The sequence below is a fragment of the Rhinatrema bivittatum genome, chromosome 6 (genome assembly GCF_901001135.1).
Source record: "Rhinatrema bivittatum chromosome 6, aRhiBiv1.1, whole genome shotgun sequence".
Classification (NCBI taxonomy): Eukaryota; Metazoa; Chordata; class Amphibia; order Gymnophiona; family Rhinatrematidae; genus Rhinatrema; species Rhinatrema bivittatum.
This window is the reverse complement of record NC_042620.1, coordinates 143,888,836-143,904,594: the sequence shown is the minus strand read 5'-3', so window position 1 is coordinate 143,904,594 and position 15,759 is coordinate 143,888,836. Positions and strand designations below refer to the sequence as shown.

General features: G+C 42.9%; 1 protein-coding gene across 1 annotated transcript in view; it reads right to left on the bottom strand.

Annotated features, from left to right (window-relative positions):
- Positions 1-4,719: 4,719 nt before the first annotated feature.
- The window catches only part of TYW5 (tRNA-yW synthesizing protein 5), a 37,718-nt gene continuing 26,678 nt past the window's right edge, over positions 4,720-15,759 (bottom strand). Inside the window, 4 exon segments of the mRNA XM_029606036.1 lie at positions 4,720-6,130; positions 6,132-6,186; positions 6,189-6,272; positions 9,706-9,822. Coding sequence (XP_029461896.1) covers positions 6,019-6,130; positions 6,132-6,186; positions 6,189-6,272; positions 9,706-9,822 — 368 coding nt within the window. The 3' untranslated portion in view covers positions 4,720-6,018.

Sequence of the window (15,759 nt, the reverse complement as noted above, 5' to 3'; positions counted from 1 at the left end):
TCACACTTCCTTTCCCCCAGGCAAGGAACAGAAATTTCTAGATGCCATTGGTCGCCGTGTCTTCCAGGGATCAATGCTCATCTCCAGAATTGCCTCTTAACAGCTCTATATGACCCAATATAATAGGGTCTTATTTAAGCAGATACAAGAAGTAACAGACTCCCTGCCTCAGCAATTTACAGAGCAACTCCAAACCCTAGTAACAAGGGTTTTGAGGCAGGCAAGCATGAGATCAGATCATCTTACGATATCTTTGACACTGCTACCAGAGTATCTGCAGCTGCTATTTCAGCAAGACGATGGGACAGATTGTCCAACCTCCCCTGTGTGGGAGACAATCTGTTTGGTGAACAGATTCAACGGACGGTGGCGGAACTAAAGGACCATCATGAGACCCTGAGACAGCTCTCTCTCATGCCTTCTGAATACTCTTCAAAACAGCCCTTTTGGAAGGACTCTTAAGAAGTCATTCTTCTGCCCGAAGAAGGCCTACCCGCCACCAACTAGAACCCTTTCTACAAGACCGTTTCAAAAAGCACAGTCTCGTCAGACACGGAAACAAAAAAACGCAAGCATCCCCTCAGCCGAGCCCTGCTTCAGGTTTTTGACTTCTGCATAGAGAGCAGCAGCCAGCTTCCATTGCCCCACATACCAGTGGGAGATTGATTGTGCCATTTCAACAACAGGTGGCACTCAATCACCTCAAACCAGTGAGTCCTAGCGATAATTGCTCAAGGTTATCGTCTGAACTTTCTCTCCCTTCCACCGGACTCCCCACCTCTACCAACGTGGAGAACATCCGACCACTCACTACTCCTGGAGCAGGTGGTCTCCCTCGTCCTCCAGTCCAGAGCAATAGAACCAGTGCCATACTCACAACAAGGCCAAGGGTTCTATTCCCAGTACTTTCTAATCCCCATAAAATCGGGAGGTGTTCGTCCAATTCTGGATCTACGTGCCCTCAACAAGTACCTTCAGCGAGAGAAGTTCAAAATGGTAACCTTGGGCTCTCTTCTTCCTCTTCTACAAAGAGGAGACTGGCTCTGCTCTCTAGACCTCCAGGACACATATGCTCATATCGCAATAATTCCATCTCATCGCAAATACCTGAGGTTTCTAGTAGGCCCCAAGCACTATCAGTACCGAGTGCTTCCATTCGGCCTTGCGTCTGCACCATGAGTCTTCACAAAATGCCTTGTTGTAGTTGCAGCCTTCCTCAGGACTCAAGGTGTTCACATCTACCCCTATCTAGACGATTGGTTTAATCAGGGCTCCCACTCAGCAAGCTGCTCTGTCGTCCCTACATCTTACTTTACACACTCTAATTTCACTCGGATTCCTACTTAGTCCCATCTTAAACCTTATCGTTCATTGGGGCAGACTTGGACACCTTACAGGCAAAGGCTTTTCTTGCCTCGACAGCGAGCTCTCACTCTCGTGTCTTCTTGCACACCAGCTGCAGTCTCAGTACTCCACAACTGCACGCCGCTTTCTCATCCTCCTGGGAGACATGGCGTCCTCAGTTCAGGTCACCCCAATGGCCTGCTTGGCCATGAGAGTCATGCAGTGGACCTAGGTCACAATGGACTCAATCCATTCAGCCCCTGTCGACCATTGTCCATGTAACAGACTCACTCCCGTCAGTCTCCTCGCCTAGTGGAGAAATCAGTTCAATCTCCTCCAGGGTTTTGCCCTTCCAGGATCCAGACCCTCAAATAACTCTCACCACCAATGCTTCCAACCTCGGCTGGGGAGCCCATGTGGCCGATCTGCAGACACAAGGATCTTGGTCTCCAGAGGAAGCCAAACACCAAATAAATTTCCTGGAGCTTCGAGCAATCAGATATGCTATCAGGGTATTTCAGGATCGCCTCTCCAATTGAGTCATCCTGATCCAGACGGACAACCAGGTGGCCATGTGGTACATCAACAAACAGGGAGGGACGGGCTCCTACCTTCTGTGTCAGGAAACTGCGCAGATAAGGGCGGAGGCCTTCTCCACTCGATGTACCTCAGGGCCACCTACATGCCTGGAGTGGACAATGTTTGGCAGACAAGCTGAGTCGCCCTTTCAACCGCATGAGTGGTCGCTCAACCCCTTAGTAGTGAACTCGATCTTCCACCAATGGGTTATTCTCAAATTGACCTCTTTTGCGTCACCCCTCAAAATCGCAAAGTAGATAACTTCTACTCTCTCACTCACAGCCCAACCACTATCAGCCAAGAGACGTGTTCTCCCTATCATGGGCAACAGGTCTCCTATATGCATTCCCTCCCCTTCCACTTCTCTCCAAGACTCTCGTGAAGTACGTCAGGACAAGGGAACCATGATCCTGATAGCACCCCACTGGCTGCGCCAAATGTGGTTTCCAATACTTCAGGATCTCTCCATTCGCAGGCACATTCCCTTGGGAAAGGACCCGCTTCTAATCACTCAAACGATGGTGCCTACGCCATCCCAATCTTCAAGCCTGTCCCTGACGGCATGGATGTTGAAAGGTTAATCCTTCAGCCACTTAACCTTTCTGAACCAGTTTCCCGTGTCCTGATTGCTTCCACGGAAGCCTTCCACGAGAAAATCATATTCTTACAAATGGAACAGGTTTACGTCATGGTGCTCTTCTCAATCCCTTGACCCCTTTACCTGTCCAGTCACGAAGTTTCTGGACTATCTCTGGCACTTGTCAGAGTTAGGTCTAAAAACTTCCTCCATCAGAATGCATGTCAGTGCAGTGGCCGCCTTCCATAAAGGTGTTGGGGATGTTCCTATATCAGTACAACCCCTTGTAACACGTTTTTGAAGGGCTTGCTTCACCTCAAGCCTCCTTTGCATCCTCCGGCCCCTTCTTGGGACCTCAACGTAGTTTTGGGTCGGCTCATGAAACCACCATTCGAGCCTCTTCAATCCTGTGACCTTCGATATCTCACATGGAAAGTGATTTTCCTTTTTGGCAATCACTTCCACTCGCAGAGTTAGTGAATTACAGGCTCTAGTTACCTACCCGCCTTACACTAAACTTCTGCAGGACCGGGCAGTACTCCGCACCTCACCCTGAATTCTTACCTAAAGTAGTTTCGGAATTTCATCTCAATCAATCCATTATACTACCTTCCTTTTTTCCCAGGCCCTATTCCAATCCAAGAGAGCAAGCTCTGCATATACCCTTGACTGCAAACGGGCTCTAGCGTTCTACCTAGACTGTACAGCTGCCCACAGGAAAAACACTCAATTGTTTGTCTCTTTCCATTCCACCAAATTGGGGCAGCCTGTGGGTAAGCAGACTCTCTCGTCCTGGTTAGCGGACTGCATTTCCTTCTGCTATCAGCAAGCAGGCATTCCACTTCAAGACTGTGTTAAAGCACACTCTGTGAAGGTCATGGCGACTTCAGTAGCACACCTACGATCGGTGCTGCTTCCTGACATCTGCAGGGCTGCCACCTGGAGTTCTCTCCATACCTTTACAGCCCATTATTGCTTAGACAAAGTCGGAAGACAAGATTCCATCTTTGGCCAGTCTGTCTTGAGCAACCTATTTACAACGTGACGTACCAACACCCTTCCGCCTGCCTGGTTCAGGATGCCCTCGCCTAAATTTCATCCCAGGCCTAGTGCCTTGCATGCCTGAGTACATTTGGTGCATACTCGGACATCCTCAGCTCGGTACTCACCCATATGTGAGGACTACCATCCTGCTTGTCCTGTGAGAAAGCAAATGTTGCTTACCTGTAACAGGTGTTCTCCCAGGACAGCAGGATGTTAGTCCTCACGAAACCCGCCCGCCGCCCCACGGTGTTGGGTTCGTAATGTTTTCTTATTTTATTTCGGCACTACCTGTAGCTTTTTAACAAGACTGAAGGCTGGCTGCAGGGTTAGGTGCCATGTTGGGCATGCCCAGTAGGGGCCAGTCAAAGTTCTGGAAACTTTGACAGAAGTGTTCCGTGATTGGGCTCCATCCTGTGATGTCACCCATATGTCTTGCTCTCCTGTGAGAACACCTGTTACAGGTAAGCAACATTTGCTATCTCCGTGCACCAGCCAGCTGCCGGCGCACGCAACCCCAGGACAGTGTCTAATGGCGCTGTCCCAGCCCGCTCCCTGCCCAGACCCCGCCCCACCCCTTTGTTCAGGCCCAGCACTTCAGCATGCATCAGGGGACACACTTGTGGCTGAAACCTTTAGAAAATATGTGTAAATTAACTGAACTTGTCTGTTATAGTAAAATGCCTTACAATAAATCTCTGTAAAGTCGGACAACTATTAGCTGAGCAAATTTAGCTATTAAGTGGACAAAGTACCCATAATTTTGCTCAGATAATTTCTTTCAGAAATTCTTTGATTTTTTTTAAGATATAGTACAAAAAATATACACTCTGTACTTTATTAATTTCCAGCAGCTACCCTTGTCCCTCATACTACATATGAATATATATCATTTCAGACTTTTCCCTGAACCTGGTGTATAAAGAAATCAGTAAGCCAGCAAGTGGAAAATGTATTTGTCTCTCCCACTGCATATCCATGGATAAAGTTATGTGATTAACTTTACTCCGATACATTTCAGGCTGTGATTTCTCTGACTAGGCTTGTGTGCATAACTGTAGCCAGCCAGTGCTCGATATATTTGCTCGCTGGCTAACGTTTAACCTCACCCCTGGAATGCCTCCACTGAGCGCAGAAAGACTTTCAATATTAACCTCACCAGTTTTAACAGTTTCTGCCACGGAAACACACAATGGAGGAACTCCTTTATTTATATAAAGTTTTTTATATACCATTTATGCTAGAACCTCCATACTGGCAGTGTATGATAAAACAGCCGTCTGGGGACAGTGAAATACCCACAGCACCTGACTGTAATCAGCTTTGAAATGCAAAAAAGAGGAATCTAAATCAAATAAGTAAATAAATAAATGTATAATATAATCACAGCAAAGCACATAAACTATTGTCCTGTTTAAAAACATAGGAACTGCCATACTGGGTCAAAATAAAGGTTCATCTAGCTCAGCATCCTCTCTCCTAAACTGGCAAATTGAGTTCTTATACACTTCCCTAAGACAGAAAATAACAAAATGTCCATAGAAACCTCCTCCCTTTCACTATCTGTCCTGGACAAGTGGTCACTGGATGGGGCTGATTCCCAAGCAGCAGGGGCGGGGGGGAGGGAGGTGATTCACTTCTTGGGTCTTCAGGTTCAAGTGCTGGGACTCGCAAAGATTGTGTTCCAATAAAGTCTTCACTGAAAATAAACGTAGTCAAGTCTATTTACTATTCTTCACTCTCAGAACCACAGCAGAGAACAGTGTGGGTTCCCGATCCCTTCTGGAAACCCTAACTGGAATTCTTCCTTCCACTATAGATAGGATCCTCTCCTCTCCTTTGGTACTTTCAAGACAAAAGCTTTCTCCCGCCCCTCTGAGAAAACTTCTACCCTTTGGCCTTTCTAGGTCTCCTTGGGCAGTGATCCAGCTCCTTTCTCTACATTTACTAGGGATCCCTGTTTCTTTACAGGAACATTCCACTATAGCACATCCAGAAAGGGATGCTTTCACAAATGGAATATACTAAGTCACTCCTTACTCCAAAATAGTGGAGCATGTAAGGGCCAACACAACCCCAACCTCGGCCGATTAGTAGTGCTTTCACAGCAATTTACATTAAAGGTCACATATTTTGCTTTGAAGGTAATTCATTATGGAGATGTTACCAGTGGGCAGACATCACTGTTGGATTACTGCATGATCAATTTGATAGTGTTCATATGGTTTAGAATGCCACTGTAATACTATCATGGACTCATGCGCTTTGATACCTGTTTTTAAGTGTTTCTATTACATATTTCAATTATAGAACATTCTAGCATTTCAAATTTCTGGAGGTTGAGATGGGATAATTCATTCTGCATGGTTATTGTCTACAGAAAATTGGCAATCTGTATCCTGTTTGTAGATATTTTAATTAAAAACTGCATGTAAAATATTTGTCAATAATATTCATAATCTCTACTTGTCTCCTTCTCATTCATAGTTAGCACTGTAGGCTTTGGCCTGTATTCGTAAAACCATTCTTCGTGCATAAAAATCCTTATATTCCTCAGGCAGCTCATCCAGGGTCTTCAAGCCCTGTCTAGATCTGTACAGCTCTGGAAGCCGCTACTGGATCTTTGTTGCCATATGTGTCTGTTTATCATAGCACTCAGATGAAAGATGTCTCCAGAAGACATTTACTCCCACTCCAAAGTCCTCTGCAATAGTATTGTGGGAACCATAAGCTGTAGGAACAGGAAGAAAGAAAAATATATTTTCACCAAGAAATGCCAGGGGTGGCATCAAATATTAGCAATCTAGAATAACAAAGGTTTAAGGGTAAAAAATGCTGACAAAAAAGCCCCAAAAGACATATTTTCATTAATATTTCAGGCAACAAACTTCTGATTCATTCCAAGGAAAGCTACTTCATACCAACGCTGGTTCAGCTCCTGAATATGTTATCAGACACCAGCCATGATTTCTTAAAGCAAACATTTTTTAAATAAAGTGCATACTTGAAATTACAATATGAAAAAGAAAGTTAATTTTTTTTGGACTTTATTATATGCATCTGAGCTACTGTGTAATTTGAAAATTAATTTTCAAGACTAAGTGATACCAAAAATAATAACTTTTGTTCTGGTGCATTGTCCGAAAGTTTTCTCTGCCTATGTACACAATGAAAATTGAGCACAGTGTCCGTGGACATCCTTCCACAGTGCAAGCCACTGCCATGGAGAAGGGAAACCCTGCCCCTATCCCCACTGAGCTCATCCAGCTCAGAACTGTTCTGAAAATTCCAGGTTTCTTGGGATTGGCGCCACTGGGGGCCAATTTTCAGGTTGTCTGCATCAAGACAAAACTCTGTAGGTGCTTTTTACCTGTGAATTTTGCTTCGGTTTTCAAAGAGAAAGTGGGCGCCTGCTTTTGCTTGGAAACTTGGTGGGGGTACTAGGCCTTTGCGTGCATTTGCACTTTCTTTTTCTGCAGGTGCCTTTGAAAATTCAATCTTTGCATGTTATTTTTCTCCACCTCCCCCCCCTCCCACCTAAACATGCCCCTGGGAATGCCTCCTCTAAATTTATTTATTTGTTTTTTATGTGGTTAAAGGTGAAACATTTAGCTGTATTAAGGGACGGCAATTTTCAGACAGCTGAATGATGTGAATAAATCACTATTTCCCTGTGTAAATGACTTTGAAATTTGCATTCTTTATTCCAACCAGGTTTTATTTTCTATACATATTCATTAATTTCTTTGCGCCATTCTACTTTATGATGAAACAGGGGTTTTACAAATGCAGAAGCAGCCTGAAGAGACAGGACAGTTAGATTATCCAGAAAACAGAGAGAACTCTAAAGGGAGCTCCAAGTGGAACATTGCCTTAAGGTAGAAAGAAAACGTTAAGAGAGGTTTTGTCACATAATGGCTTCATGCTTCCCCTAACACCCACCAAGGGTTGAATCCTTGGCCATCTGAGGGCCCCAGTAGGCACTGCATAGGTCTTGCTGCATCTGCACATGTGCCTTTCTTCTGGCAGCCACCCTCTTAACAACTGGGGTTCTGCTTGCCTTTAGGCAAGCTATTCCCGGAGGGTTTTCTGGGGCACAGCAACTCCATAAACTTGGGGTCCCACAGTCCCAAGAGAAGTGCTCACAGACCACATATCGAAAACACTGAGATCACCCAGCTTCTCACTGACCTGGGATATAATCCATCACAAATACAGTGGTAATAAACTAAAGAGTTTATTTGAAAGATTCTAAATGAAACTGCATTATAGTGCATTTTCTTGTACAACCACCCTGAATGTAGGAAGGGCAGGTAATAAATATTTTAAAATAAATAAATAAATATTTACCAAACACTGCCCCGTCTCAGTTAACAGTGACAAGCCTGAGTAACATTTGGCAGTCTGACCCCAGCTGTATGTCTCTCTCTCTCTCTCTTTCAGCTGCTGCCAACTGATTCTTTCACAAACAGTTTTTTGTTGTTTTTTTTAACTGTCACTGTCTCCATACTCAACAGCAGCAGTGACATTACCAGCTGGCTCTATCTGAGATTAACCATTTCAGTGCCAGTTGCTGGTTACTGTGGAACACAGTCATCTGCTGTCCATAAAAGGAGTTTCAAATGACAAATAAATAATAACATTCAGTCAAATTACTGTTTGCCACAAGTTGGTTGGGGATTATAAATATCCAAAACTGACAAACAGAAGATATATACTGTATATATATATATATATATATATATATATATATATATATGTATATATATACTGTACTCTTGTATATAATTGTGTATATATACTGTACTCTTGTATATAATTAACCTCATCTATCTCTCTTTTACTTCCTCTTCCCAGTTTATTAGCCCCTGTTAATTGTAACTGCATCTCTTCATCACGTTTATTTATGTTCTTGGTTGTATTCTTCACACCCCTGTTTTCATGTAAACCGACATGATGTGAATGCTTTCATGAATGGCGGTATAAAAAAAAACCTTAAATAAATAAATAAATAAATAAATAAATAAAGAAAATAAAAATAAAGAAAGCAAAAAAATCTTCACCATATCAATTGGTTCTAAATCATTCACTGAAGGTCAGAGGTTGGGAATGATGCCATGTCTACATTTCTATTAGACACCACACATTGTGTTTTCTTCACTTCTTTTTTTTTGGGATTAGGGGATTATAAACCCATAAGAAACACAAGGCTGCTGGGAAATGTAGTTTGGAGATCTTTGGCAAAGAACCAATTAGGATGAAGGTAGTACGCACAGAAAGATATGGTAATAATTGGGTGATATTGCAGAGCTACTACAAAGAATCAGCATGTCTCTTAAGGGAGAGAGCACTGCCTATCAGACAGAGAGAGAAAAGGAAGCCAGGTGGGGAGCCAGTGGAGGGGACTCACCCAGACCCATATGCAGAGATGCCCACAGCTTTCAGTTAGGAATTCTAAGTCTGCAAAGATAGAGTTGGGAAGCAGGTTTTATAAGGAACTGGGATGGCCTGTGAGTAACTATCAATACATCTTATTGTGGTGATCCTGCTGGTGTTTCAGGAAAGGGACTGAAAGTTACAATTGTGAAATGAACACTGATAAGTGGAATAAAATTGCATTTTACTGCATGTGGCTGGCTCTGAACTGTGTATTCCAGAGAACTACTAGTAGGTCATGCAGGGCTCAGGCAATTTATTGCAACTTTTAGTGCAGCCATTATATTCTGTGTTATTTTCAATCATTTTCAGCTGTGCAGTAAACTGGAATATTACACCTTTCAACTGGATCGTTTAAATATGACTCTAAAATTCCTATCTACTGAATTAAGCTATCATATGTAGCCCTCCAGGATTTCACTTGCTTTCTTTCATATCACTTTCCAAAAGCAAGTCCTATGGCAGACAGCGAGAGCAGGATGAGGCTCCTTCTTATGGCTACTTCAGATATTGTCTTTAGCCAACCACGACGTGTCGGCAGAAGAGAGCTACGTTACTACCCTTCTGTGAGGCAGAGAATGCTACATCACTCCCAGTCCTAGCCAGCCTGAAAAGGAACCTGAATAGGAACACAAACCCATGTTTGGACAGAATGCTCAGCACTGTACTTCTGGCCTAGCCCCAGCAGCATCTAATTAAAACGTTTTGCTAGTTTTTGTGATTCTTACCTGGAATGAAGAGCACATCTCCTGCTTCAAGACAACATTCATAGCGCCTGGCTTTTGAAAAAAGTGGGTACTTATTTAGGTCTGGATTATCCACATTTAATACTTCTGATTTGTCACCTAATAAAGGCAAAAAGAAAAATACTCAGCATTCAAAAGTCTTTAGCAGCAGCTAACGTTTCACTTACATTCTCCTCACCACTATAACAGCCACTTCTGCCGCACATACTTCTTACTGCCAGTGATCGAGTCAGGCCTTGGAAATGTATGTTGGGAGTTGAAGTCAATCACTTCCTCTGAGCAATAAGAGATGCCAGACTCTAGTTACACTGAAATTCATGGACTGCCTGGGTCCCCTTGTGCTTCTAATAAATTGTAGCTGGATTTCCTCGAGAGCTTTATTAAAACATGTCAACCTTGGACTATAAAGCTGCACAAATAAATGCATTTTTAACTGCATTTGTTATAAATACTGAGTTGGGTGTTTCCAACTGAAGTACAGTGCTTTAAATAGCAAGAAAGCTTTAAGGCAGACAGAATTGCTAAGCTTTATTCCATCAGTATACAGATACATTTCTACCAGTTAGTCTCTACAGTGCAACCAGTACTTGCTTCCAGTGAAAGCTGGATTAAATTTGTATAAACTGAGATGTCAGTCTGGAATTTGGTTACAGTACCCTCACATGAGGTTAAATCTGAAGAACTCAAAGGATCCTGTTCTTTTACCCATTCTCACTATATCCTGCTGTGACTCACTTGACCTAATTTTTCAACACCAATGTAGTTAAAAAAAAAAAGCCCAACAAAAACCTGCTGCATCGTATTTCTGTTACACAGCACAATGGTTATGACATTTAAAACAAAAATCAAATGCATCTATGTTCACTGAATGAATACTGTCCAAAACCAGAAATGCCAAACCCAGATGATCAATTGGCAGCACTGACTACCTTGGAAGAGGCCACATTAGACAATGAAGAAATGATCTTATACCTTCAAGGGAGAAAATGGATGTTCGGTTATCTATGTTATCGTGCTTTATATCTCAGAAACAGTAACCACGACATATTACACCAGTGTTAAGTGATCTTCATTGGCTGCCAATTGAGCAGCGAGTGCAATATAAAGCCCTTTGCATTTTGCATAAAGCAATTCATAACGAAAATGTCGAGTGGCTAAATGCAGCTATAAGATTACATGTACCGCAGAAAAAAAACCTGAGATCTGCTAACAAAGGTCTCCTGTCCATTCAATCCTTAGTATCTGCAAAACTAACTTCTGTAAGAGAAAGAGCCCTGTCGTTAGCCGGACCAACGATTTGGAACAATTTATCAACTGATCTAAGACTAGAGCTGAATGCAGCACAATTTAAAACAAAACTTAAGACATGGTTATATCAGCAAGCCTTTGGCACAAAAAAGGATGAGAAATAATAGTAACAATTCAATTGGAGCAAGAACAAGCAATCAGTATGAAACGAATGATTAAATGAATGCATGTATGTTTTATTCTTTTCCTGTAATTTTTTATTTTAAAATTTTAAGATAGTAAGAGTGGAAATATAGTCATTAGAGACACTGTTTGTAAAATTGTAAACCGTTTTGATGGTTATATCCAAAGAGCGGAGTATAAATGTTTTTAAATAAATAAATGACGGGATAATTTGTATGTGCATAAATGACTGCTCTAAAATTTACTTGGTCCCAGTGCGTGTGTAACCCATTTCCACGTTATGTGTTTACCTGCACTGAGAAGAAGAGTTCTGGGGATGGGGAGGCCAGAGTTAGGGTGGAGTCGGCATTCATTCACATGCTTTTTTTATTTAAAAAAGAATAAGGTGAAATTTCAAACACTGCACACGTAAAAATTAATACTTGTGCACATAAAACAGCAAATATGTATAAAAAGTGCATCACCCACGCATAAATCGGGGTCCACGAGCAAATTTGCCATGGGCATTGCGGGGGTGGGGGGACCAACATTTACGCGATTAAGTTGCCATTTTACAACCTGCCAAAGCGACGCACGTAAGACTTTTTCTTACAAATATTTACTCCTGCTCATTCTGTCCAATGCAATATCAGTCTATGAAAAACGGGCGCGAATGATTGAGCGCCCGTTTTCCTAACGCGCGCCCATCCACCTCTCCCGGGTGCGCAATGCGGTAGGCAAATGAGCCGCTGTGATAAAAAGGAGGCGCTAGGAGAGATTGTATGTCCTTAGTGCCTCCTCGGCATTGGGGGCAGAGAAGTGGCTGTGTGTGGGTTAGCAAAACGGACGCTGATTTTACAAGCGTCTGTTTTCCTAACCTATGCACAGCCATGGATTAGGAAAACGGACGCTCATTAATTGAACGTCCGTTTTCCTAATCTGACTGCCAGCAAGACATTTAAAAAACACATTTTTTTTTACCTTATTCCTTTTTTCGGTTCCTCCGACTTAATATTGCCATGACGCGCATTTTGGATGCACTAATACCCTTATTGCATAATGGGTTATGGACGCACGTCCAAAATGCGTGCCCAACCGTGGGTTAACTAGTACTCTAGCCACAGTGCAAGGTATTGCATCGGCTTGAATATCTGGTATGACTGTGAACATCTTAAAAGTGAAAAAATTCCTAGGTGGGGGTCTGGGTGAAATGGAGGGGGGGGGGGGGGAGACAGACTTCAGGCTGAACAGCCAGGGGGGTCTTCATGAGCTGCAGATGGACTGGGCGAACTGGTAGACATAGTGGTAAACCTGGTTATTTCATTGCTGTGCGCATGTTATAAAATCCCCTGACTTACACTTGTGTAACCCTTTTTTTCTGAGGGGCATCTCCTCTAAGGGCACACAAAAGAATTGAGATTGTTCGGGGCTATTTTTCCTTTGCCACAGGTCCCCTCCACTTGTAATACCCCAGGGGTGAGTTCTTTCTAAGGGGGAAAGCAGATGCTTGTGGCTCAGGCGATGAGGTGACTTCCTTTCTGGTGGGCAGCTGGTTAGTGTAATTCTGAGGCTGGTAAGGACAATAAGTGCAGGACACAGGATTGGGGGTTCAAAATTAACTTTTCTGATTTATTGAAAAGGTAATCAGTGTCCAGGTGTTATAAATGTCTGAACAAATGAGTGTCCCTTTTCTTTCTCTATGTAAGTGCTGCCCTCCGGGTTACAGGGGAATTCCTAACTCCCTTTAAGTGAGAGAGTAGTGGTCTCCTACTCCTGAAGGATCCCAGGCTATGACAGATTCCCGTTTGATTTTTTTCAGTCCTCCCTGGATCCAATAGTCTTCACACCATGACCCAACCTACATCTGGTGTGCTGTTTAAAGATCCTGTTGAGGAACTTCACTGATGCTTCTCAATCTTTTATTTGTTGTTTTTCTTCTGAGCCTCCCAGAAGGGAAGGCATTAAATCACTCAATATGAGAGAAGGGGTAAACAAACAACCTCCCCGCACCGTAAATAGGGTATCTCACTAACTGTCAATATCTTCTGAGCCCACTGTCCCTGCAGCCCTTCACTGATGTGAATCAGTTATTTACTCTTTCGGATAATAGAAAGACTAGGGGGCACTCCATGAAGTTAGCATGGGGCACATTTAAAACTAATCGGAGAAAGTTCTTTTTTACTCAACGCACAATTAAACTCTGGAATTTGTTGCCAGAGGATGTGGTTAGTGTAGTTAGTATAGCTGTGTTTAAAAAAGGATTGGATAAGTTCTTGGAGGAAAAGTCCATTACCTGCTATTAAGTTCACTTAGAGAATAGCCACTGCCATTAGCAACGGTTACATGGAATAGACTTAGTTTTTGGGTACTTGCCAGGTTCTTATGGCCTGGATTGGCCACTGTTGGAAACAGGATGCTGGGCTTGATGGACCCTTGGTCTGAGCCAGTATGGCATGTTCTTATATTCTTATGACTTTGGAAGATCACTAACAGGGCTCAGTGACCTGGTCTCTGGATCCAGGGGAGTAATATTTCCTCAGAGTTATAGACTGTAAATCAGGCAACTATTCCTTAACACAGCAATCCTTAATAAATTCTCTTGATCTCTCTATATTAGCACTTGACCTGGCAGGAAGCACACAGGCAGGTCTTTTCTCAAAGATATCTGTGAGGGAGCGGTAGGCCTCATCCAAATGAAAGGGGCCTACTCCAATAGGGCTCTTCTCTCCTAGAACTCCATTCTCTTACTCCTCCTGAATCTCATCCTACTCCCCTAGTTATAGCAGGGTCCATCCATTCAGCTATCTCATAGAGGAGGAGGTGTAAAATGGTATTCCCTGTAGCTAGTTGTTCTTTCTACAGGGATTAGGTGACATCTAGTGGTCAATCCATAGGGTGCCACACTTGTAAAAGCCGACTTACAGGGGGGTAAAAGCATTTAATTAATGCAAGTAAAATCTACTCCCATATCCTTTTAAAATTTGAAGTACAAATATGCAGGTAGATAATTTGCATGCACTTATTTGGCTAAATTCCAACTTATTTGATTAAATAACACTTTTGCCGCTTCTTAGATAAATTTGAACTTATCCAGATAAGCAGTGGCACTTTTCCGGCTATATTCTGATTTATCCAGCTAAGTAGGAGCATACGCTACTTATCCAGATAAGTCTGAAAAGCTCAACTTGTCCACCTAAGTAGCACTTTTTTGGACTTCTCTGGCTAAGTGCCGCTACTTAGCCAGATAAACTGGTATTTATCCAGATAAGTCTGAACTTGTGCGGCTCGTAGTTTTTATGTGTTCAAGCATTTGTACATGTATATATACTTGTATTTTATAACCTGTGCATGTCATTTCCGTGCAGGTTATAAAATAGACACATGTAAATGGGCATACCTCCCCTTGTGTAAATTAGCCTCTACAGGGGAGATGTGACTTTGCATGAGTGTATATATGCGCATTCTTGGCCAATTACCTGAGTATTGTCAAAAGTGATCTTATGCGCATAAGTTTGTTTTGAAAATAATTTGGTAAAGGCTGAGTGTACAACATCCACACAGACTTTACCACTATGTGGGCTGTTTGAGAATTACCCTCAATGTATATTAAGTTTTGCTTCGCTGTCTCCATTGATAAAGTAAAAGTGTCTCCAATTTTTGCAAGGACCCAGAAAACAAAACGGAAGCCAATCCAAGATGCTGATAAGCGAAGAAACAGAAAGTGATCGGTGTAAAACAGCCTTTATTGGAATAAGCCCGACTCTGGCCGAGTTTCGCTCCCAAAGGAGCTGCCTCAGGGGCTGTGAAGGGCAAGAAGTATAACTTTAAAATTTGAAATTAAATTGTAATACACATACATGTGTTACATAAATGGGTGTACTTACAATAAAATCAACATATACGTCTATAATAACACAATACATATATAAATAAATGACATATATAAAGTGTGCAAACATTGTTATTCAAAAAGATGTATGAGTGCAAGAATGAAGTGTTAATGTACTTGTATGTGTATTGCCTTGGTACACTGACTCGGACTAAATTCCATATATTAATGATCGTGACACATGCTTAAACTATACACACCACAAGGTGAAGGGGGAGAAATGTTCAGAACACAGGAAATGCATAAAGTGTAGAAGGGAGCCTCAGACCAATATCTTTGATAAAGAGATGCTTCATCAGTTCCACCTCGCGCATCCTTTGAAACCTAAGCCTGGTACCCGAAGAGGAGATCGCCCTTTGAAGGGGGGTACTGTTGCGTTCGGGCCTGCTCTTCACCCTCTCTCCACCCTCTCTACCTCTGTGGCGACTCCCTCCGGGCCTGATGGACGGCTTGCTGCCGTGGCGTCTCCATGCCGCTTCTTTCCGGCGTCCCCGGACCGGCTCAACGCTGCGGATCTGCCATGTTCCTGATGATGTAGGGCGCGCACTCCGAAGTATGTACCAGCAAGGCCGTGAACCTCAGGGGCGTCCCCCTGTATTGACATCATCCGCTTCCAACATAAAAGGTCATCACTTGCGCTTACGATTTGAGTTAGCAAGGATTGATTGTGGGGATTCTTCTGGACCCGCTTCTCTCTATGCTGCTCTGCCTCCTCGGACTTACCTGGGGTACCCGCT